Consider the following 23,162-nt stretch of genomic DNA (forward strand, 5'->3'; position numbering starts at 1 on the left):
AGCCGGAGCCATCTTTTGGAAAACGGACCGAACTAATTTGTACTCCCAATACATACACTAGTTCAGCCACAAAAAACTGGTCTAGACTGGTATTTATAGTCGATTCTTATATTCAAGATCGTTTTAAGTACAGCCTTAAGATGTCATGAATTAATCAGATCGCATTCGCATCTTAAGATATTACTTAATGCGTGGTCTACAATGGCAATATCAATAATGGAAGAGGCTATAAGAGTAAGAAATTGACCAATCACAGTCGATTATTCTTCTAACATTCAACTGTGATTGGTCAATTTATTATTCTTACCTGATCCACTATTGCTACTGCCATTGTAGATCACGCATAAGAGAATCTTGAAATAAGAATTGACTACGAATACCGGTCTTAATAAGGCTTACTACTCGTTGCTGATTCTCATTAGCCTACTATTTATCTTTTTGTATTGCTTATTATTTAATTTCTGTTCCTCTACTGTGCTCAGGCCCTAACAGTAACCATAAGACATATCCTAAAAATTAGCCAATCAGAATTAAGTGTTTAAAAGAAATCACAAAACTCAAAGTATACACAGGGTATTCAAAAAGATTGGGACCTCTTATGATCTCCAAAAGTACACACTTTCAAAGAAAGTGACCCGAATAAAAGTTGCAAAGGTCAAAAAGATCTATTTACTGATATTATCAGTTTGACCTTAGGTGACGTCATCAATGTTAGATCAAGGTCATATCGATTTTTTAAATACCTCGATTTTCATTTCATATTCTAATATCAAATCTAGACAGTTTTTCAAAACACTTTTCATAACAAAATATTTTTTCATGAAGTACTTGAGTTATAATGCTTGAAAGTTACAGTATCGGCATTAGCATTATCCAAAGTATTCAAATGATGGCTAAAACCTCTTGAATATTGTTTAGAATTATGACTTGGATAATATTCGTCAAGATCAAGGCCATTGGAGGATCACTTATTTTCATTTCTACATAAAAATTGTTTACAAAACGTTGACATTCTAAGAATGGATTTGGACACGGAGATAACCCACGAAACGTATAGTTCTGATATCTTATTTTATTATTCAATGAATAACAAAGAAAAATGACGCATTATGTGTAACATGGAAACCTTGTATTACAACGAAAAGTTGACGACATTACACGGTAATTTGATTATTTTGATGATAATAAGAAAATAGTTCACATGAAATGGATATTAGTATACAATAGAGAAAAAATCACAGAAAAGAGAATATAAGCAGGATACAGTTTAATTTTTTATCTATTTGTTTTACAGAAGCTTTCATATATTTATTACATCTTTATATATTTACTAATTTGACGATAGTTGTCAAAAAGTCGTTCTACTTAACGTTTGCGAGCATTAGTTTATTCTTGTCATCAAATGTTAAGCAAAAAATGAAATGATGCACGCGAATGTTGCGAACGTTACGTAGAACACACCTAAAATATGCATGCGTTGTTAAAGTATACATGTCGTGAAAGTAGTCTTTGTTCGTGTAGTACAATTTGACGACAGTCATCGAGATATACATATATCGTCAAAGTTGTCATTTATTCAGTTTGATAACGGTCGTCAAAGTATACCGTCGTAGAAATAGTCATTGTAGTACAATTTGACGACAGTTGTCAAAATCTAAGGTGTCGTCAAAGCACATAGTCGTTAAAATAGTCATTTCATTAGTCGTTGTAACATAGTTTGACGACGGTCGTTAAAATATGCATGTGTCGTCAAAGTAGTCAATTCTTTGTTTGACGATAGTCGTCAAAGTATACGATTGACCATTAAAAATTTCATGATAGTCGTTAAAATAGTCAATGTTTACCTAAAATCATCGTCAAAGTAGTCAATACACAAAGATATATATATATATATTGTTCGAGAGCGAGTTAGAGCGAGAGCGATGGCGAGAAAATTTCGAGTGATACAGTGATTTTCAGCTGAAATTCGATTAAGGCGAATTCTCGATTGCGAATTAAACGCGGCGGTTTTCTGGCGGCGGAGCGTCTCCTAGGCAATTGCACTTGTAGCGAAGTGTTGACTCTAATCGAGAACAGCGAAGAAAAAGAGTCATTGCTTTTCGGTTTTGCCTTTTATGCTCTTTGAAGAACAAAGGCTTCCCTTTGCATTCGCCTATGAGATTCTCGTAAAATTGAAAATTTTGAGATGACCCTCTGTTTCGAGCGGCGATTGGCAATTTCGAGCGCGATGGCCAAGCGGTACTCTATTGTCATGCGAGCGCTGCGACTGATCTGAGTTAGTTCGTCGTTATAGCGGTTGAGATCTGCGTACGTACGACGTGCGGCTTAGCTTATTGTTTTTCGACTTTATTGACGAGGTGATGGTCAAGTTTATATTTTGGAAACCTCTAAGGACGCTTGGAATCCTTCTAGAAGCTTCCGATCCGCATGTCGCATGTATGCCAAATCTGCAAAAACTGTCCGTGTTAGCTGTATCTCGAACATATATATATTAGGTCATCTAAAAAGTATCCGCGGTTTTTTGTCACTAGATGTGTGTTGATGGTCATATATCTAGTGACAAAGTATCCGCGGTTTTTTGTCACTAGATGTATGTTGATGGTCATATATCTAATGACAAAGTACCGTGGATACTTTTTAGATGACCCAATATATATATATATATATCTCTTTTCTTTGTTGGAGGCTTTATCTATGTTTATGCATATATATGTATGTATATATATATATATATATAATATATATATATATATTACAACTAAGTTCTCGCTGTTATTTTGATGAAAATGCAACTTTATTGTGAAAAAATGGCTTGGAAATGGCTTGGCGGGTAACTCCTAATACTGAAGCAAGCTCTTCTTGCGTTTGGCACGGATCCTCATCGAGCAATGCCTCCAATTCAGCGTCTTCGAAGGTTTTTGGCCTTCCTTCACGCGGACGGTCGTCAACATCGAAATCACCGTTTGAAGCGACGGAACCAATCTCGGCACGTTGTTTCACTTAAAGCAGCATCTCCGTAAACTTTTTGGAGCTCTCTATGCGCTTCAGCCGCCGTTTTCTTCGAATGAAAGAAGAAAATCAATACTTCCCGCATATGACGATTATTTGGCACAAAATCAGACATTTTCACACAACCAAAAGAATATGACGTAAAAACAAAATCACTAATGTTTCAAAGCGGTTTATTTACCATATGTCTAAGCTTGGTTCATGACGTTTAGGTTATGTCAGAATCGACAGCACTTACTGGTGGAGTCATTTGTTGACAAACAGCGGGAACTTAGTTGCGCACCTATATATATATATTATACACACACATATTAGGTGTTGGAATTAATTCGTAGCGTTTTACAAGTGATGGGAAGTACTTTCATTAATGTATTTTTTAATGCTCATGTGAAATAAATAACATTCTTTCATTAAAAACGCTACGAATTAATTCCAACACCTAATATATATATATATATATATATATATATATATATATATGCATAAACATAGATAAATCCGCCAACAAAAAAAATACGTAGAAAGTCGCGAAAAAAACGTATTCGCAATTTTTGGAAATAGGGATAAGGTATAAATACCCCCTCTTCGATTCCAGAAATATTACCATATACAATTTACGCCGATGCGATCAGTCTTGCGATATCCGTTTTTATGAATAGTTGAAAAATGTATTTCGCCAAAGAGAGCAGCACATTGTACGAAATAAAGAAGGACTATAACCCGACGTTCTGTACACAAAAAAAACCACGTTTTTTTCAACATTAAGTACGTACCCAGCACAGAGTGTTGTGCGGTGCGCTTACTGAGCAGACGTTACGATTTGATGGCTACGGGCTACAAGTTTTGGGAAATTGGATTCAACTTTGGTCCACCGAGTTACGTGGAGACCGCCATGGGAGATCATTGCGGACACTGTCGCTGTCTTTCAAAACGTGAAAGGGCCTCTACTAGCAGCAATAGAATATTTACAAAATGCCTCGAAACGATTACAAGGATAATTTTATAAGTTGGACTGCTAACGGTCAGAGTTTGCACGCTGAACGACGTTACGCTTATACGTCTCGATTCTTCAATTGTATGACGATGATCGGAATGATGCCGTATGTTTGTCTTTGACTGATGTATCGATATAATGTTCGATTGTCGGACTCATCGATACGGTTCATGTCCAATATACGCGATTCTCTAATATCGAGAATGCTATACGCAATAGCGACATCTTCAATGAACATCAGCTCGTCGATTGCGAGCTATTAGGTTTAATTTTTAATACGTATGAGAAAAACGATGTAATAAAATGTAATTAAAAAATTTTTCGTTCACATCACTATACGTATTTTTTTTACTCCCTATTCGTATGCCTCCTATCCTATGCCTCGACATAGTATCGCATTCCGTTTAGATAAACAGTAGCTTCTCTTATCGTGTCTCAAATCATGTATGTACGTGTACCTATCCGCATAAGAAAATAGAACGTATAATAGATATGAAAGTGAACTCACGCGCAATTCGGGGGATTAAAATTGATTTTTTCATTTTATATCATTATGCGCACTACTGATAACGTCGCAACGTATCTCGTAGGTTAATTTTTTTATATCATTATGCATGCTATTTGGCAATTGTATCAAAATTATTGATGATGTCATCATCCGGACATGTTGAGACATTGTCAAATGATTTTGTGTGCGAGAAGAAAAAGAAAGGAGATAGGAAAAGACGGCAATGCATCTAGAGAAAGATATATGAAAGTGTATGAGATAGCTCGCATGGCGACGGCGATGGCGATGGCGAGAGTGGCGGTTCCATAGTAGAAGAGATAACATGATGTGTGCAATTGGACAGTATCTCTTTCTAAATCTCTGCCCTCTCCGTCTACGGATTGTTCATAGTGCAGAAGACTACCAACTGTGAATACCGCCCCAAGTTTCGCGTTTCACAGTTTGGTAGTCTTCTGCATTATATATGATAACAAGAAGGCGTGGTTTGGCTAAACAGCATACACTATGTAATTCTTTCACAATGAGCGGTCCGCGGCGGCGGTTTCCCCGCGCTATCCTCCCCCCCCTCCTCCCCAGAGGATCGCAGTTAGAACCGGCTATCAATTTATTAATCTATTAACCTTATTTTTAATTATTATTATTTTCTCCATTGTTCCTTATTAGCGAACATTGTTCTACAAGACTTAGAACAAGAAATTATTATGATTAATAATATTGTTTCATCTTAACAAGATGAAAGAACACGTTTATACATACTTATATTATACGGCTGAATTCAATGCCAGATATATGTAAATTCTACGTTTTACTAATATTTGTGATTTTACTGAAGATGGCCAGATTGTGACCGAAACGTCTAAAGATTTTTTATTAATGTAATGAATAATTAAATTTCACAAACAACATCCAGTGCTGTGGTTTCATGCTCCTTTTTATATTATTATTTTATTTTTAATTTTATTCTGTCTCTTTATGTTATATGTGTCTCAAGATGTCTTTCGCCCGTAACGATCATGACAAACAATAAACATACGACAAACGATTCGCTATGTCGCTAAATTCACTCTTTGCAACAACATTCAATGCAATACATTATCAATTAATGTTTAAACCACTTCGATTAACCGAATGAAATAGTTCACTCTTTTATGTAAGAGTAGACAGACTAACTTCAAAGCAGTGAAAATCCATACTTAAAGCAATAACTTTGCTACTCACTTTTGTTAACAATAAAATTTTCATTGCTACAGATTTAGAGTGTACATTCTTTAAGAAACGAATTAATTGGTCAATTTGTTTAACATTATGGCATACGCATGATGTAATCCATATGTGTCAGATCGCAAATTCAAACCATCCTTTTGCATGTGTATATGTGTTTTTTCCGAGATTAATTGTTTGTTTAAAGATTTCTCATTATCTAGAATTTGGACATTTTTCCAATCAAAATCGTAATTTAATTCAATTCTGTGATTTGTAATAACAGATTGTACATTAGTGTTCTATTTAATATGATTGCGGTGTTCAGCAATTCTATTAGGTGTTGGAATTAATTCGTAGCGTTTTACAAGTGATGGGAAGTACTTTCATTAATGTATTTTTTAATGCTCATGTGAAATAAATAACATTCTTTCATTAAAAAACGCTACGAATTAATTCCAACACCTAATAGTATTCAATTTTCTATTATTATAGTTTGTCCTACATAGGATACATCATATTCTTTGCATGCTATTTTATATAAATTCTTGTTCTGATTTTTTGAAAGAATGTTTTTCTGGATCTTGATGAACCTACTGAGTTTGTTATTACTATAAAATGTTACTATAAAATGCCGTCCTTTCCCAATTAAAAATTGTTCGTTAGATGTTCTTGACTATTCAAATATTAGGTGTTGGAATTAATTCGTAGCGTTTTACAAGTGATGGGAAGTACTTTCATTAATGTATTTTTTAATGCTCATGTGAAATAAATAACATTCTTTCATTAAAAAACGCTACGAATTAATTCCAACACCTAATAATACGGTTGGAAATTTTTTAGTCTCTATTAATATGGTTAAAACAGTAAAAATTGTTAAAATATTCAAAAATTAGTTTACTATCATTTGTTAATCTAAATTTCTAAAGCTTTATTGACATGTTGAGCTTTCCGTTTGAGGTGAGTTATTTTGGTATGGTTGTCTTTATTAATTTGACTCGTTTTTAACTCTATATTTTGCAAAGAATCCACTGCAGTTGGGAACCTGTTAATGACTCACGTTTGACGGATAGTTCAATGAAAATGAGTTAAGATCTGTAGTATTGCTGAAAAAGACTTCAAAGAAAACCGAAACATTCAAAAATATAGAAGATGTCATACAATAGAAAGTAATTAATGATTTTGTAATTTAATCATTGGTCTTCACCTGTCTTGACTCTTATTAACCTAGAACTAATTGTTTATTTTTATTTTTAAAATTGTATCTGTTAAATTTCATATCTGTAAACACTTTGATAACCTAACTTTTTTATAATTCTTTACGAATTTAATAATTATTATAATATAAAATTTTTGTACTTATAAAAACTTATGTCAATTTAAAGTTAAATCATCAGTGAATATGGAAGTATTGTATAAAATATAAAGTTTTTTTGAATTTTAATACATAAAACATAAGCATCATCGCAATTACCCCCGCCGTTAGTTACTCGAGTTGACTCTACATTTTATTAATATTCGTCTCTCTCTGTCATGAACCAAATTTTATTTCCGAAATCTTTCGACGAGCTAATCCATAAATAAAATTAATGGTTGTTTTAGATCATTAATGCCTTTTGAGTCGCTACTCGCAAATAAATTTATTATTTTCAAAGAAGAATGTCTCATTGTCAGTAGCTCCTTTAGGCTCTGTCGAATATAATGAGTAAGTATATCGAAGGTTCTTGTATCATGTGCCTAAGTGAGTTGTATTAATTTTGCAAACATTGCAGTTTCGGGCATAAAATCGCGTCCATTTAATAATTTACACAAAATTTCATCAAGCACCAGTATCCCTCTTCATATTAAGCACTTCTGTCCAATTAATTAATTATGTTTTCCTTTTGTTGAAATAATTGCAAACTTTGAAAAAGCTTACAATTTAAGGCAAGAAGAAAACAAGCGTTTTATTTTAAATACAAAGTCCTACCGTCAATCTTGCTCTCTAGCGCGGGGACCGGTATAGATAGTGCATTTTCTTAATGATGTAACGACTTACCCACAACGGTCCTGTATCCTTTTACTCTTCTGCCAATATTAGGTGAAACTATACTTAATGTATCGTTTCTCGCTCCCAACAACGGGCTTGGACTTCTTCTTGGTGGTGGATGCTCTAATAGGCTGTACATACTGCCGACGGTTATATTGTTGCTTCCGATGGTCCCTACTCCTGTTAATCCCCATTCAGCCACGCTGTCGATTGAGTTGCTTCTTGGTAGACAGGAACTCGTCGTATTATGGTCTCGTCTATAAATTAACATTATCTAATTAATGCGAGTAGTATAAAAATTATAGTGAAAATGTATTATTCATGAAGTAAGAGAAGGAGATTCAACTAGATAGCGAGCAAGCCGGAAAAGTGATTTCGATTTGTGATTCCAAATTGAGAGGGAGTCCGTTGAAAGAAATGGATTCCTATAATTGAAAGTCATTTTAAAGCAGTCATGAGATTAGGTTATATCGGATTTACAATAGAAGTAGTAGCGATCATTGGATCTTAAGCCGTAGAAAATTAACAAATCATAGACGATTATTCATCTCATATGTGATAGCAGGGATAATAGTTCTAACTCAGCCTTCTGAGGGGGGCGTGGGAGGGAAGACGCGAGGATACTCGTAGGCGGCACAAGAGAGGGCAGCGTGGGAAAGGTCCTCAGTCAGCGGCATCGCTGTTTACATAAACATAGGATCTCGGTCGATGGATTACATAAATATGATACGCGTGATAACATTTCACTATGCGTTCCGTATTTTTTTGTGAGTGCAGTTGCAATACATATATATAAAATAGAGAAAAAAGGAAAGCAGTGTTAGCGCGTTAACCATCCATTCATCGATCTAAGCGCTCCATGCCCGCGCTCGTTAGCAGACAAGGCCTATCATGTTAAGGCCCGTTACCGAGAGAAGGCGTTGCCTAGCGTACACGGGCGTTGGCGCGACGATAGGGAGACCATGCCGGTCACTTCCACGTGAATCGAGAAAGTGTGCAGAGGTCCGCGATCGGCGATCATAATTTGCGTGGATTCTATAACGTCAGCATTCAAAAAGGCATCAAGCATCGCAATTTCAGTCAGATTATCGAGTTCAAGAAAACGATTGCAAACAATGGCCGATCTTCGCCGAGCACGAGGATCAAGGCAAAGGTAACGAGATTGCGAACACGAATAACGCAAGCCGATGGCATCGACGAAGAACAAGCGGAAGCAAGGATGGAGAAGCTACAAGACACATACAAGGAGTTTGAGTCCATACAACGGCAATTACTGGACAAAGAGGGCGAATTCAATGACGAGGACGCACTAGAACAAAAATACTTCGAAGGAAGGTATTTTGAGGTAAAATCTTTATTAAAATGATGCATGAAGTTATCGTCGGCGTCGGAGACACAGGTCGGTATCGCGAGACACAGACACGCGGTCACTCGACTGTTGCAACAGCAAACCGAGCTCATGGAACAAATTCGTCGCGATGCTCAGCACGAAGGCACGGACGCCATGACACCGCGTAGTAATAACGAGACGTTGTCGGCCATTCTCGCGCGACAAACCGACATACTTGATCGTGTGGCAAACAATGCAGGTACGATTAACGCAGATAATAGAGTAAAGTTGCCTACTATCAAACTACTGAGGTTTGATGGCAAAATCCAGGATTGGAAAGTCTTTTCTGACAGCTTTCGATCAATCATACATGTCAGACGTCATGCCATTGTCTGATGTCGAAAAGTTTCGTCAATCTCAGGAGACTAAAATTATCGAGTCAATCGAGCTAACGGGTTAAAGTTATTCGATGGCTTGGGAATTACTGCTAAGTAGATACTGATAGTAGATGAGGTCGCTCAAGAAGAAACATATCGAATGTTTATTCACAATGCCCGTCGTAGCAAAAGAGTCAGCGAAGGCTCTTCGCGAGTTAATCGATTATACTTCCAGACACCTATGCATGTTAAAGATTCTAGGATTACTTACCGATTCATGGGATGATCTGATCATGCATATGATGGAAGACAAGTTTGATGTGAAAACTCTTCGAGCATGGGAAGAAGAAACGAAATCTAGCGAAACAATGACGTTAAACGCTGGACGCTAAATGCTGGAATTTTTAAAAAATAGAAGCCTCATTTTAGAGCGTATCAAATCACAATCGAATGACAGGGTTCTTAAAGAAAAGGAGCTGCGCAGCAAGGACTCTCATGGGCACTCTAAATCGCAAGCTGGAAACAAGGGTGCTGCAAATCTCAAAACAAGTTCTCTAACCTCTTCTCTGAACGGGTAAGTGTTTCCTCTGCGATGGATCACATCTTTTATTTGTTTGTAAGAAATTTCTAGCTCTGTCAGTTGCCGATCGAATCAAGGAAGTCAAGTTTCCAAAGCTATGCATAAATTGCCTCAGAAGCTACCATTACGTAAAGGCATGCAAAAGGGGTTCCTGTCGAGAATGTAATGGGAGTAACAATACACTATGTCATCAACAACAGGCTGACAAGGACTCTGCAAAATCAGAGCCGCAGGACAACAATCATCAATTAGTTGCTAATGTAGCAGTTAATCACGCATATCACAAGGTAAAAAGGCGACGAATTCTCATAGCCACTGCAAGGTTAGAAGCAACGCGATGTAATAGCTCGCTAATTCCGATTCGTGTACTTCTTGATAGTGCCAGTGAGACAAATTTTGTCACTCAAGCTGCGTACAATAAATTAGGGTTGAAGAAAAATAGGGCTTTCGAAATTGTAACCGGTCTAAACGAGATTGAAAACAAGATTCACAGTATTTGCGAAGTTCATATAAAGTCAAGCTCCAATTTCCAGTGTTCAATATCTGATCGTACCAAAATTATCAAGAATTTGCCGTCCATGAATATAGATCGTGACAAGCTACAGATACCGAGTAATCTTGTATTAGCTGACTCAGAATTCTACAATAACGATCCAATAGACATGTTACTAGGAGTGGAATATTTCTTTGACTTATTAGACGTGGGTAAAATCGAGCTTGGGCAGGATCAACTAGTTTTACAAAATACGAAATACTTGGATGGATAGTAGCAGGTTCCGTTCCGACGGCCTGCAGGGATTCGGCCATCGATAGGGGAGCGACAAGCGCATTGGTTTATTCGGTAGAGCCTTGCGATGGGTTAAAGAAATGTCTGGAAAGATTCTGGAAATTGGAAAATTACGACAGCGACAAAACGAGAGTTATCGATAGACGAGAAAAGATGCGAGCAGCATTTCGAGCAAACTGTCACGCACAATGGTAGATTCATGGTAAAATTACTTTTCCGCGATGCGAATTTACCTATTGGTGATAACCGAGACGTAACTTTGAAGCGTTTAATGCATTTGGAACGCACCCTCAAGAACAATGAAGTCATGTGAGATCGTTATGTTAAGTTCATGCGAGAATATATCGAGATCACATATCAGTCCTGAAACCTCCGTTTGACGATTGCAAAGGCGCGGTATTTATTTATCTATTTGCCTCATCATGGGATATTAAAGGAATCTAGTACTAGTACAAAATTATGTGTTGTATTTGATGCATCCGCTAAAAATAAGGGCGTGTTTTTAAATGACGCTCTTCTGATCGGACCTGTTTTACAAGATGGCTTAATCGACATAATTATTCGTTTTCGTACTTACAAAATCACTTTAACTGCCGACTTACAGAAAATGTATCGCCAGGTTTTGATTCAGGAAGACGATCGCGATTTTCAACGTATTCTATGGAGATTTTCGTCTGAGCAACTTATACAAGATTATCGCTTAAATACTGTTACGTATGGCCAAGCCTGTGTGTCTTACTTGACGGTACGTTGCTTGAGACAATTAATTAATAATTAGGTGAGGAAAGAGAGTTATCCGTATGCGTCCCATACTCTATTGAATGATACTTATGTCGACGATATAATTTCGGGGGCTAGCACGATTGAAAATGCTCGTTCTTTGCAAGAACAGTTAACTATGTTTGTGCGAGAGCGCACCGCGCGGAAAAATTCGAGTGAGAGTTCGGCGCACGGCTGGTATGATGCACGACAGTAAAGAGAACTCAGTTTCTTTGTAATTTAACAAAAGAATTTCTTTAATATATTCAGTTACAAAGTCAAAAAATATAATTAATTAAATTTAAATTAACAGAATATTAAATGCGGTCACCTTTTTCAAATTGAGTTTGGAATCGCGGTGATGGAAAATCTCGGCGATTTTTCTCGGCACTTCTCGAAAGATTCGGTTTATAGCGATTTCACTAAACGGTTAGCACGGCGATTTTACGGAGCGAGATTATGACTCTAAGAACTCTAAGAACTTTTTGGAAGTAAGAAGGAGGACGGCGAGATCGAAGCATTTATTGCTTTCGGCCTGAGCTTTCCCTTTTGGGAAAAATCCAATAAAAATTTGCCACAATCGTAATTATTACGTGGCATTAGGTGTACAGAATTGATTGGCGCTTTGAATTCTTTTCTAGCGACGTTCAACGTAACAGTCATGCGCGGCAGAAAATCCGAGCGTGGGATTGGTGACAGCGCGTGACGTATTCGTCGAAGCGCGGCGCTCGCGTGCGCGAATTGAATCGTTCTAGAACTTTCGATTGTCCGTTGCCGGTAACAACAGTTTGTTTGCGTGTTGTTTTTAAACAGAACAAAGAACGACGAATTCGATGATTTTAACGAGGATTAAGATCATGCTCGAGATGAAATCATGAGCTCAATTTATGCATGCGTTCAATGACAATTAATGTCGGTCGACTGAAAGAATTCTTGCTTTTCTTTCGAATTACCGATCTCGAACAATGTTATTATGAGAAGGAGGATTCGAAGCGCACAAATGGTGCTGTGATTCTGATTCTAGTTTCAAGATTGATGCGAATGATACTATTGAACTCTTGTCAACTGAAAAAAGAAAAAGACAAATAATCCGGTAAAGAACATGAAATTAACCTATGATGCTTAAAAAACATGTAGATTTTTTTTATGTTAATTTGAGGATTGTCGAGGGTCCAATCAAATTCGATAATTATAGGAAACCGACTCAGGACGTTATTTAAATTACAAATCTAATCAATAGAACATAAAACAGGAATGATAATCGGGCAGCTTGCTAGAATTCTTTTCCCTGCACATCCGGAATATCATAAGAAAAATATTGAGTCTATAATTAGCGTTCCACTCTTTAATGGCTATTTTTTAAATATAATCTTCTCCACAATTAACAGCAGGATAAAAACATTATCGAGAAAAAAAGACTGATATACCATAATAACCAAGAATATCAATGATTTGAATAATAATAATCCGAAAAAATTATTTCACAATTCCATACATGCATGAAATTTTGGAAAAATTTAAACCTGCGGAAAAGATTGATTTCAAAATTGTCTATAATCCCATGAACACGTTAAAGTCGGTCATTAGATAGGTAAGGATAAGTTAGACATGATGGAACATTGTAACGTGGTATGTAAAATAAGTTGTCTCGATTCATATATATGATCTCGACGTTTCATATATATGATATAGGCCAAACGAAAAGAAAAACAAGGATAAAGGAACATAAAGCGAATATTAAGAGATTCAAAGGCTGATCTGAGTTTAACATAAAGTCTTTAATAGTCGATTCGTTATCACAGGTTCACCACATGCATAAAACTCACGAAAGTTATTGCACATAAGTATAATATTAATGTATTGTACTTTCTTAACGACAATTCTTTATTATTAATTAACTATATTCATTCCATTAGAATCTGGAAATTATATGTGAATAACTAAAGAGGACTAGCGATAGGACTAATTGATTGAATTTTAACAATAAATTTTTCAACATTAGAATTTTTCAAGAATATAATATGATATAATATCCAACTTCTCGTTTAAAGTTTTACTTAGAAAAGATAACTGATTATGAACATTATCATGTTGGATTATTCTTACAAGTTATAACGCGAGACGTCTAACTCTTTGTTGCGTTGGTGCGATAATATTATGTGTAGTAAAAAGAAATCCATTATTTTTCCAATAAATGACTTTAGTAATCTGTATCACGCGTAGACGAGATATGCTGAAAGCGAAGTGAGATATGCTGTCTGACGTAAATATGTACAATTTAATTAAGAAATGTTTTTAACTTGGAAAGGAAGTTTTTCTGAACCTATATTTATATGACTTTTTTTCATCCTTACAATGAGTAGAATCTGTTTTTAGAGTTTAGCTAACTATTTCTCATATACCCTGTATATATGTGGGGATCTTGCAGGCGATAACGCTTGTCGATGGCTTAACACAGTTTATTGATACACGAGGTACAAAAAATATATATTTTTTAATCGCGCGCTGTCATCACGCTTCGTTGAGGACCGAATCAAATCTAATTTTACCCGACGCAACGACCGTCGTGCTGTCCTCCGGCGACCGTTTAGCTCCGTCGCCTGCAGCGTCTTGCACATTCGACCGAATCTTGTTACCGAAGTATGATTCCTACACTTGGCCATTTCTGCAATTTCTTCGGCCTCCGAGGGACATACTGTATAAGGTTTCATATAATCGGCTGCTGACATTGTAAACTCAGGCGTCGTTACATACTTTTATAACTTCATATCGGTCGTTACTTTTAGCCCGTGGCACTCGGTACGATCCTAGATATTTCTTCTTGATCTTCAATCCGGGGGCAAATTGCGTTCTCCAGATCATTACCAAATCGTCTTCCTTATAAATACGTGCTTTCTTACGACGCTTATTGTAATAACGCTGATTTTCCTCTTGTATCTTTAAAATATTCTGCTTCGCTAATTTTCGCCAATTATCGCGTTCCTTCAAAAGATTGAACGTATTCTTGTTCTAGTAAAGAAATAATTCGTACATTATTACGGTGTTTCATCTTTATTTTAAAGAGAGCTTCAAATGGACTCATGCCTACACTACGCTGATATGTGTTATTAAGGCTCATTTGCAGCCTTGCAACGTGTCGATACCATCGATCGGGATTATCTAGTAACAACTTTGTTAGCACCGGAATGATCGTTCGATTCACGCGTTCTACTTGACCGTTACCGCGTGGTATACCGAGAGTCACTGCGTCTGTTCAATGCTTTCAGTGGTACAATAATTACAGAAATCAGAGGAAGTAAACGCTGCGCCCTGATTCGTTATGACGCGCCTAGGATTACCGAAGATCTGTTGCATTGTTGTAAGCTTATCAATTACCTCTTTGGTATTCGTAGTCTTAGTGAGATACAACCACACAAACTTTGAGAAGCTGTCCACTATAACCAATAAGTACTTATACAACTTAGACATACTAGTCATTGGGCCTAAATGGGCGAGGTGATATGTATTTAACGGTAATTAATCGCCTTTGGGAATCGGTTTCAATTCACCTTTCTTTTTGCCTTTTTTCTTTTCGGATAATATACACGGTACACAACATTTATATAAAGCTTTCGACTTTTTCTTTTAACTTCGGAATATAATATTCTTCTTGAAGCATCTCTATTATCTTTTTAACACCAAAATGTCCGTTTTCGTGCGCTTTTCTTATAATATCATGATGCATACTCGACGGCAACGTTACTACAGTTCTATCGTCTATTTTTCTCATTAACAGTCCGTTTCCTATTAAATAGTTTTTGTAAGACTCCTAATAATCGCTTAATATAGTATATAGTCGCTTTTCTTTATGTTGCTCATTCTTAATCAATGCTTAATCAACTCCGTATCCTCAATAATCATCACGAGGAATCTATTTATTCAATGCGTCGACGTGTTTTATACGTTTACCTGCCCGATGTTCGACTTCATATTCGAATTCTTTCTTATCTGACCACTTTAGGAGGTAGATTTTCTTTACTAAGTGTCTTTTGAAAGGCTTGACAGTCAGTTATGATTTTGAACCTAATTCCTAACAAATAAGTACGAAACTTCCTTATCGCTTTGATTATCGCCATGATTTCGAGCTCATAGAAACACTATTTCTTTTCGGCATCGGTGGTCTTGCTGCTCATATAATAAACCGGATGGAAATCTTTTCTTTGTAGGAAGACCGCTCCGTATCCCTGCTTACTCGCGTCGGTGTGTAATTCAGTGATCGCGGATAGGTCATATATACGAAGAACTGGCTCTTTCGACAATGCATCTTTCAATCTATTGAATACAGCTTGTTGCAGAAATGTTGTTCCCCTTTCACTTCATACAACAGATAGGCTATCTGAGCGTGATCTTTCACGAATTTTCTAAAATAGCTCATGAGACCCAAAAAGTTCTGCAACTGTTTCAACGACTTCGGCTGAGGGAAATTCTGGACTGTACGGATTTTAGTTGGGAATGGTTTGACGCAGCTATTTCCAATAATATGTCCTAGGAACTCGACCTGTTTTTGTAATTTACATTGTTTTTAATTAATGCTTAAACCGTGATTAGCGGCAACAGTTAACACTTCGGATAATTTATAAAACGCGTCTTCTTCGTCGTAACCCAGAATGGGACGATTAAATCGTCCATATATATGAGAATCACTGATGAGATCACGGAATACTTCGTCAATAAATCCCCTCTGAGGACCGAGTCGCGGTATTCACATTTCGCAGTGCGCGAGCGCTTGTGAAAAAGACTCGCGCATGAAGGGTTGACGTGCGGACGGCATTCCTGCACGGCTTGAGGAACACTAGATAAAACTTGAAAAAATTAAGCTTATTTCATTTCAGTTTTAAAGAATTGTGCGACTTTTCGATGCTTCATGCCAATGCAAAATTTAATTTTGGTCCGACGAGAACGTTTTGAAAAACAAATATTGAGTGCGATTATTGAACAGTTCCATTAAGCGAAACGTTCGTCCATTGGCTTTTCATTTAATTTCATATTTAATTGAATCTATCAGACATCTCTTTACGTCGTTTGCTGGTTGGAATCACTCGTTCCTTATATAGAATACCTTTAATTAAAATTTCTTATGATAAACAAAAAGATATTGCTTTTTTTTGTGATTAATGAAAAGAATTGTCTTGTTTTGTTGAGATAGTAAATTATAATGCCTATCCAATTTAATTTTTCCGGTCATCCTTTTTCAAATGAAGTTAATCATCGGTGGTCGTTTGAATGTGAGAGACAATTAAAGAAATTTGATTTTCGCATAGTAAACATGCGGCACTTTAAAATGCATACAATCGGTTTCGTGACGTACCTTTCCCAGGAGAGCCGTCGTAAAATTTCATCGTTTGGGTTGAAGGTCGGCCGTTGATTCAGGAGCCTTGCAAGCCTATTGAGAGGCTGCGAGCCGCCTATGTTGCTAACACTCAGCCTGCCACTTCTCACTGAGTATTCTTTGGAGAATCCTCTGTTCGCTGGACTGGAGTCAGAAACACGGCGCTCTGTCACAAAAGAAATCTGACATGAAGAATTGTAATGGGTGAATTATCAACAAATTTATGTTGCCCAAGAATATATTAGGTGTTGGAATTAATTCGTAGCGTTTTACAAGTGATGGGAAGTACTTTCATTAATGTATTTTTTAATGCTCATGTGAAATAAATAACATTCTTTCATTAAAAAACGCTACGAATTAATTCCAACACCTAATATAAATTCGATATTGAAAAAAAATGCACCCGGAAATTCCCTCGAGACCCACACAACTATCCGCGCATTACGAAGTGAACGAGCTTTATGATATCATTCGTCAAAGTGTTCTTGCAATTGGTCAAGTGTCTTCAAAACTGGGCAATTCGAGAAATTAATTAACATACATACATACACAACACTTACATGTGTACATTTAGAAATAGAGAATAATTATACAAAATATACCTAGAAAAAAGATATATAGCGGATTCGGGAGATTGCACTTGTGCGCACTGTATCAGTGCATACAAGATTGTCGTATTCAGCAAATGAAAACTGACTCAGTGTAGTGCTGAATTTATATTCAGACCAACCGAATGAACTAAACGAGTTCAGGAAATGTTACATTGACGTTTCTGGTAATGCATTTTGGCATAGCATTAAAGTGATTCTGCACTTGCACCATGTCAGGGCAGCACCAGACCAAAGTCAGTGCATGTATGTCGTCAATGGTGGTAGCAATTATTAAAAGTTTTATGTGATTATTAAATAAGAGAGACCGCGGATAAAAGTAACACTTTGACCTTAAAATTTAAAAGTTGAAATATAATTTATGTTAAAAAAAAGATAAGTACCTTTAAATACAGAATTTATTTAGTAACAAATTTTTCTTTGCTTCAGTTTTGTAACGTAATTATGTTTCTTTAAAGTTTCTTTAACTATGTAGAATTTTATTAGGTGTACAATAAGTTTCCGCCGTTTGACAAAAGACGGTGCCACTAGCAAGCTATGGTTAAATTGTCTGATGTAAAACATTATATCATAAGGTTGGACATCTGTCAATAACATAACCTTGAAATACTAGCGATTTTGTATCAGCATCATATATTTTTTTTTGTGCGAAAATGCCGAGTTTTGAGCCGAATAAGCGTCATTTGCGGGAACTTTTGATTTACTTCTTTAATTTGAAGAAATCTACAGCTGAGGCTCATCGATTGCTTGTAGAAGCATATGGTGAGGCTGCCTTAAGTGAGAGAAGTTGTCGTGAATGGTTTCAAAAATTTAAGAACGGTGAATTTGACGTCGAAGATAAAGAACGTAGCGGAAGGCCGAAAGTATACGCGGAATTGGAAGCATTATTGAATGAAGATTCGTGCCAAACGCAAAAAGAACTTGCACTTACATTTTGACTTACATCAATAAAACATTATGTATCGTTCTTTCACAATAAATGCTTAATTTTTGATTAAAAACGGCGGAAACTTATATGTACACCTAATATTATAACCATCCTCATATCCTGAAGGATTGTAATAATAGATAGGGATGATTGTACTACATCATTATGAGTAAAATATTAGTTATTTATCATTAGGTTTTACAATGAAAGCGTTCATATATATTTATCATATATAATATATTAATATATTTAAAGTGTGCGTGCGTGCATGCGTGTGTGCGTGAGTGCATACACGTGTGCATGTGTGAAATAATGATAATAAACTCTAATAATGACAAAAAACAGAATATTCAAAAAAGGTGCTATCAAATTTTAGGAATATGTATTACTCGTGAAAACAAATCTAAAAGCAGAACTCCAAAACTTTTATTTTTATTTTCAAATTATAAAGCATGTCTGCTGTAATAAATAATCCAGTATGCAAACATATTTACCCGCGACCGCTCATACACTCGTCCTTCATGAGCTTCTAAACTCGTTGATAACAGTTTTCAATTCTCCTTTCAGTCAATGTCAGTTCATCCACGAACGCATATTGTTCACAGCGTATGATTTTGACACAAATTTTAATACTGTTGTCAACAAATATGAAATAAATCCTGAACCTTTGAACGTGTTCGCTCTTCAATGAAAAGACATGTCGAATTGTGTGTTGAAATGAATGGAAGAAACATTGAACATCTATTATAATTAAATTTATTTTTTGAACTTTATAATCCAAAAATAATTTGTTTTCTGAGTTTTGCTTATTAAGACTTTTCGGTTTGTTTGTAAGTACTACATATTCCTAAAGTTTAGTATTACCCTTTGAACATCTTGTATAAATATAAATAAGAGAAGAATGCCATTTTTGGCTCTTGTGTTTACTAATGGGTCTTGATGTTTACTGTTAGTAACTTTCATATAGTATATATGTAGATACGTACGAATACAATTTTCAGTTTTTATGGATTGTGCACTGGTTTATCGGATTGAAACATAATCATAAACTGAAATAATAATAAAAAGATAAAAGAAAGTCTAAATAAGCATAGATGTGTATTTAATAGTACTTTCAATTTTACAATATAAAAGATGAGACGTTTCGACTTACTCAGCTATGATAAAAATTTAGTCCATATAAAATATAAAAAAAACATTATAAGATACTAAAACATGAATCACGCAAAGCGCATCGCAATTTTATAAACAATAATTCCCTGTTTACGTTTGTTATAATGATCTGAGTGTGCATGCGAATCCATAATTCGTTGTAGGCATGGGTTGAGTCAAAAATTAAAACATATAGAGGATCCCAAAATTGAAATGTCAATTGTGTAGGAATATTTAAAAAACTTTCAAAATTTAAATGATTATCTAACAATATCTATTACTATAAAAAGTAACTGATATATTATTCAAGATCCCAGTTCAAAGTAAACATACATAAAGCGTATTCTCAAAAATGTAAACTTTTAAAAATTTTAATGATTATCTGATAATATATTACATGACAAGTAACTGATATATTATTGAAGATGCCAGGTCAAAGTGAACATACATAAAGTGTATATATTATCTAAATTTAATATAATATATTATCATGAAAAGTAATTCATATGTTATTGAAGGTGGGAGTTCAAAACGAACATACATACATACAAGTAAAACAGATTACAATTTCATTCTAGAAAATAAGTGCGATATGTTATTCTTAGCGCATAAAAGTCGTTTATCGAGATTTGATTTAAAATTTATATTAGTCCATACAACGAAAAATAATTGCTCGTAATTCCAGAGTACCAATTTGTTAATGACTCGGAAAAAGAACATGGCAGCCTGCTCTCGAAACTTTGATGAGTTTCTCGGTGTCCACTTAGAAATAATGGTAAAGCTTTTACAGAGTAATCGAGAGGATGGGTGGAATAAAGGCACAGCTCTACTTAGGCTCATTTTCAAGAAATTAGTTTTTTTATATAATATTGATCGTAATAGGGAAATATTGTAACATGTAACTTCTTAAGGACATTACATAAATTTATTTGATACTGTACCCGTATAATAAAAATTATGTACAATAATTTATGTATAATAAAAAAGCAGCAAGTTATTATTTTAATTTTTATTAAAATCAAGATTTTGTAATTAGACTTTTATTCTGCTGATCTCCTCAATTATTACAACATTTGAAGATATTAGAATGGTATTTTCAAAAGCTATAATGAAGTGAATGTATAATAATATATTACGTCAAATCAGTAAACTTTTAACGTATATCTTCCTTGTTAACCCGAGAACATCGTATTTATGAATTTTGAATTTACTTAATATTTGCTCGTTTCAGGCAATAAGGCAATATGTTTGATGAATAAATCACTGTACTGAAAGTACAGTATAAACTTAAAATCGGAAATTGATACGAAAATTCGAAATTTTACTAAAGAAAGATTGTCGACTTTTAATCTGAACTATTTCAATAACTCTTTTATTTTAATATTCCATTCATCAAAAGTTTTTTAAAAGCAGGCTGCCATGTTCTTTTTCTGAGTCGTTAACAAATTGATACTCTGGAATTACGAGCAATTATTTTTCATTGTATGGGCTAGTATAAATTTCAAATCAAATCTCAATAAATGACTTTTATATTTTGTGCACTAAGAATAACCGCACTTAGAAATACCGCACTTATTTTCTAGAATAAAATTGTAATTTGTTTTACTTGAATGTATGTACGTAGGCTGCTGGAAAAGTTTCTGCAATCTAATACTTCCAGTGGCGCTAACGTTCTGCTACTATCATATTCGTAAAATTAGACGTTTTTAACCTACAATTCAGTTGATAGTTGTACCCAAGCCAACTAGTTTTGTTTGCATAGTATTTTAAAAGAAGTTATTTTGTTAGAAAATGGAAATTTCGCGTGAAAATTTTCGAGCAATGATTTTTTACGATTACAAATGTAATCTTACTCCGAAACAATGCATCGATCGACTTCATTTGGCTTTTGGGGATGAAGCACCATCCAATAGGACTGTTTATAATTGGTTTGAATTCCAGTGTGGACGTACCTTTCTTTGTGATGAATTCCGTGAAGATCGTCCATCCACGTTTGTTGTTGCCAATGTTGCTAATGTTGATGCTGTGCGTGAAATGATTGAGCAAGACCGGTATATGACCGCGAGATTCAGGCATTGACATGAAAGCAATACATACGATTTTGCATGATCACTTGAGCGTACGGAAACTTTGCAGTCGTTGGATCCCACACAATTTGATCGAAGCTCAAAAACAGGCTCGTGTTAAATGGAGCAAAGAAATGCTCAAGAAATTCAACCGAGGTCGGTCAAATTTGATCTACAACATCGTTACTGGGGACGAAACATGAATCTATTCGTATGAGCCAGAAAGTAAACAACAATCCACTATTTGGGTATTTCAAAATGAATCGAAACCAACAAAAGTTGTTTGTTCACGCAGCTGCCATTTGCTGCCAAGCAAATAATTGCTTGTTTCTTCAGTTATACCGAACATGTGGCAACCATGCTTTAGAGAATCGAAGGACTGTAAATACTGATTGGTATATACAATTTGTTTGCCAGAAGTCATAAATGAATTGCGTAGAACAAACTGAAATCGTCGCATCATCCTTCATCAACGCTAGCTGTCACAGTGCACGTCAAACTGTTGATTTTTTATCCAGTAAAAATGTCGAATTGATGACTCATTCCGTATTCACCTGATTTATCACCTAATGATTTCTTTTTGTTCCCAAACATTAAAAAGAAGATGCGTGGTGAGCGATTTGAATTGCCTGAAGCAGCTGTTGAAACATTTCGTACACTGATTTCTGAAGTTACACCCTCAGAGTGGAAAAAATGCTTCGAAAATTGGTTCGAGCGTATGCAAAAATATATCGATCTTAAAGGTGAATACTTTGAAAAACAATAAAGCCATTTATCGAATTTTACATGTTTTTTTTCATATTGTTTGCAGAAACTTTTCCAGCAACCTACGTTCGTTTTGAACTTGCACTTTCAATAACATATGAGTTACTTTTCATGATAATATATTATCAGGAGACGCGGTAGTGTCTCCGACCATGTTAAAAAAAAAAGTAAAGACATAAAGACACTACAAGTCTCTTATCCCGAGCTGCCAAAGTTCATTTTTTGGAGGTACAGAACTACTAAAATATAAAAAATTTTAAATTGCACTTAACATATCCTGAAAGGCGACATCGCCACGAATAATTTGAATCAAAAGAAATAAAAATCAGTCAAGCCATTCTGGACATACAAACGGTCGAAAAGTGATGATTTTCGTGAAAATGAAACGATTATAAGTGATCAGAACCATAAACATAACTCGTATTGCTTGTGTACGAAAAAAACCGAAACGAATATTTACAGAAAGTGTCGGTTCGATTTTCGTCGGCCAGTTATTGACAATTTCGTTTTAAGAGACATCACTTCGATAGTGGGTAGAAAAACTTTATTGCAGTAAGAGATTATATGTATGATCTTCCTCGCAAGAAGTCAGAAAGGTTTATCAATGATTATAATCCGGCTATCAAGTTAGCCTGGGAGGGGAATATAGACATATAATTTATTGGAGAAAAATCAGAGTTTTTAAACTCGTACAAAATACAC

General features: G+C 35.3%; 1 protein-coding gene across 1 annotated transcript in view; it reads right to left on the reverse strand.

Moving 5' to 3' along the window:
- wake (ankyrin repeat and fibronectin type III domain containing protein wide awake) overlaps nt 1-21,822 on the reverse strand; it is a 271,094-nt gene extending 249,272 nt beyond the window's left edge. Inside the window, exons 1-3 of the mRNA XM_011070250.2 lie at nt 21,582-21,822; nt 16,921-17,107; nt 7,750-7,997 (exon numbers count right to left, since the gene is read on the reverse strand). Coding sequence (XP_011068552.1) covers nt 7,750-7,997; nt 16,921-17,107; nt 21,582-21,711 — 565 coding nt within the window. The 5' untranslated portion in view covers nt 21,712-21,822. The remainder of the gene's footprint in view (nt 1-7,749; nt 7,998-16,920; nt 17,108-21,581) is intronic.
- Between the last annotated feature and the right edge of the window lie 1,340 nt (nt 21,823-23,162).

Source organism: Acromyrmex echinatior, chromosome 13 (assembly GCF_024713525.1).
Source record: "Acromyrmex echinatior isolate Ae372 chromosome 13, ASM2471352v2, whole genome shotgun sequence".
NCBI classification, from domain to species: domain Eukaryota; kingdom Metazoa; phylum Arthropoda; class Insecta; order Hymenoptera; family Formicidae; genus Acromyrmex; species Acromyrmex echinatior.